Source organism: Mus caroli, chromosome 6 (genome assembly GCF_900094665.2).
Source record: "Mus caroli chromosome 6, CAROLI_EIJ_v1.1, whole genome shotgun sequence".
Classification (NCBI taxonomy): Eukaryota; Metazoa; Chordata; class Mammalia; order Rodentia; family Muridae; genus Mus; species Mus caroli.
In genome coordinates, this window is record NC_034575.1 from 121,575,604 (window position 1) to 121,577,266 (window position 1,663).

General features: G+C 42.0%; 1 protein-coding gene across 1 annotated transcript in view; it reads left to right on the forward strand.

Moving 5' to 3' along the window:
* The window catches only part of Ano2 (anoctamin 2), a 322,617-nt gene that overhangs the window by 155,173 nt on the left and 165,781 nt on the right, over positions 1-1,663 (forward strand). The window contains exon 11 of the mRNA XM_021164190.2: positions 1,561-1,643. Coding sequence (XP_021019849.1) covers positions 1,561-1,643 — 83 coding nt within the window. The remainder of the gene's footprint in view (positions 1-1,560; positions 1,644-1,663) is intronic.

Sequence of the window (1,663 nt, forward strand, 5' to 3'; positions counted from 1 at the left end):
GGTTTGATGCCCCAGGGTAGGGGGATACTAGAGTGGTGAGGCAGGAGTGGGTGAGTGGGTGGAGGAGCACACTCATAGAAGGAAAGGAGAGGGGGGAGAAGGAGGATGGAATGGGGGGGTTGTAGAGAGGAAACTGGGAAGGTGGATATCATTTGAAATTTAAATGAATACGACAATAATTAAAAAAAAAACTCCATGAGTTTAGTCAGGGGAATTCATTTTCCCTCTTCCCAACCTGCTGTCCTTGCCAGAGTCCATTGATAGAATCCACTTCAGATGCCTCCTCCAGCAGAAAGCATTCCTCTCTGGATGCCCACAGCTTTTGGTCTATGTTGTTCCTAAGACCGTGATTGCTTCATGCTTTATATGATGAACAGCTCACTAGCAAATCCATCTAAGCTAGACCACAGTGTCTGAAGGGCTTTGTTTAGTGCAGAGATTTTAGTGTGGANCGGGTATCTCTGAAAAGTTAGAAGCTGACTGGTGCTTGCTCAGAACAGGAGAGATTTCTTATAAGAAAGTGAGAGCAGGGCTTATGTAAGTTGGGTGGGGGAGTATCGAGAGTGATGACTAAGCTCCAGGCAGAAACAATCTGCACAGGCAAGATGAGGCTTATTAGAGAAACTACAAACCCTTGTGTAAGTCAGCTTCCCATTCAACTTCAAGGAGAGGGNGCTTACTTGGGCTCGTGGTTTCAGAGGTTTAAACCCAAGGGCTGCTCCATTGCTTTGGACCAAAGGAAAAAGGAATGTCATGACAGTAAGAGTGCGTAGTGGAGGCTTCTCCTCTCATGGTGATCAAGGAAGCAAGGAGAAAGGGGTGGACTAGGAGATCTGGGGACAAGATCCTTGTGATTTACCCCAGGGACCCATTTCTTCCTGTATCACAATTTCTATTATAACTCTTCTCCTATATTTCTATCATAATTCAATAGATCATAACATTATGAACCCACCAGTGGACCAACTCATTGATGAGATCTGAGTCCCNGTGACNCAATCATCACACCCCAAAGCCAGTCAACTGGCAACCAAGTCTTTAGCATGTAGCTATTGTGTGATAGTTTAGATACAAGGCTTTATTTTCCTTATCCTTCAACATTTCTTTCATTTCTTGACATGAATGTCCTTTTTTTCCCAGAATCTGGAAGTGGAGAAAAATTCATCTGTGTCTTTTTAATATAGTCATATACAATGTAATAATGTGACCATCAGTAAAAGGTCACACATACAGAATAACCCCTTAGGAGTATATTGTTCAGTGATCTGTCTAGATAGATATAGTCTATTATGTTTAAATGATGACAAGATTGTCTGATGATGCAGGTTCCAGACTGGCTCCCCTTTTGTAAGTGGCAGATGCGTGTGCATTTCTAGGCACTCAAGGATGTAGAGTGTTTTAAATAGCTCTAAACAGAAAGCCACANGGCTTAATGCTTTAATAAGAGTTCTTAAATTTGTATTCTATGAACTGTGTATCCCAACTGTCCTGTTAAAATGAAAGACTACCCAGAATCTACAATTCAAAAATAATTGGTTGTTTTCCTTTTTTTTTTTTAAGCTACCATGTTTCTGGAAAACTGGAAGAGACTCCAGATGCGGTTGGGCTACTTCTGGGACCTGACTGGGATTGAAGAGGAAGAAGTGAGTCTTCTTGCACACTT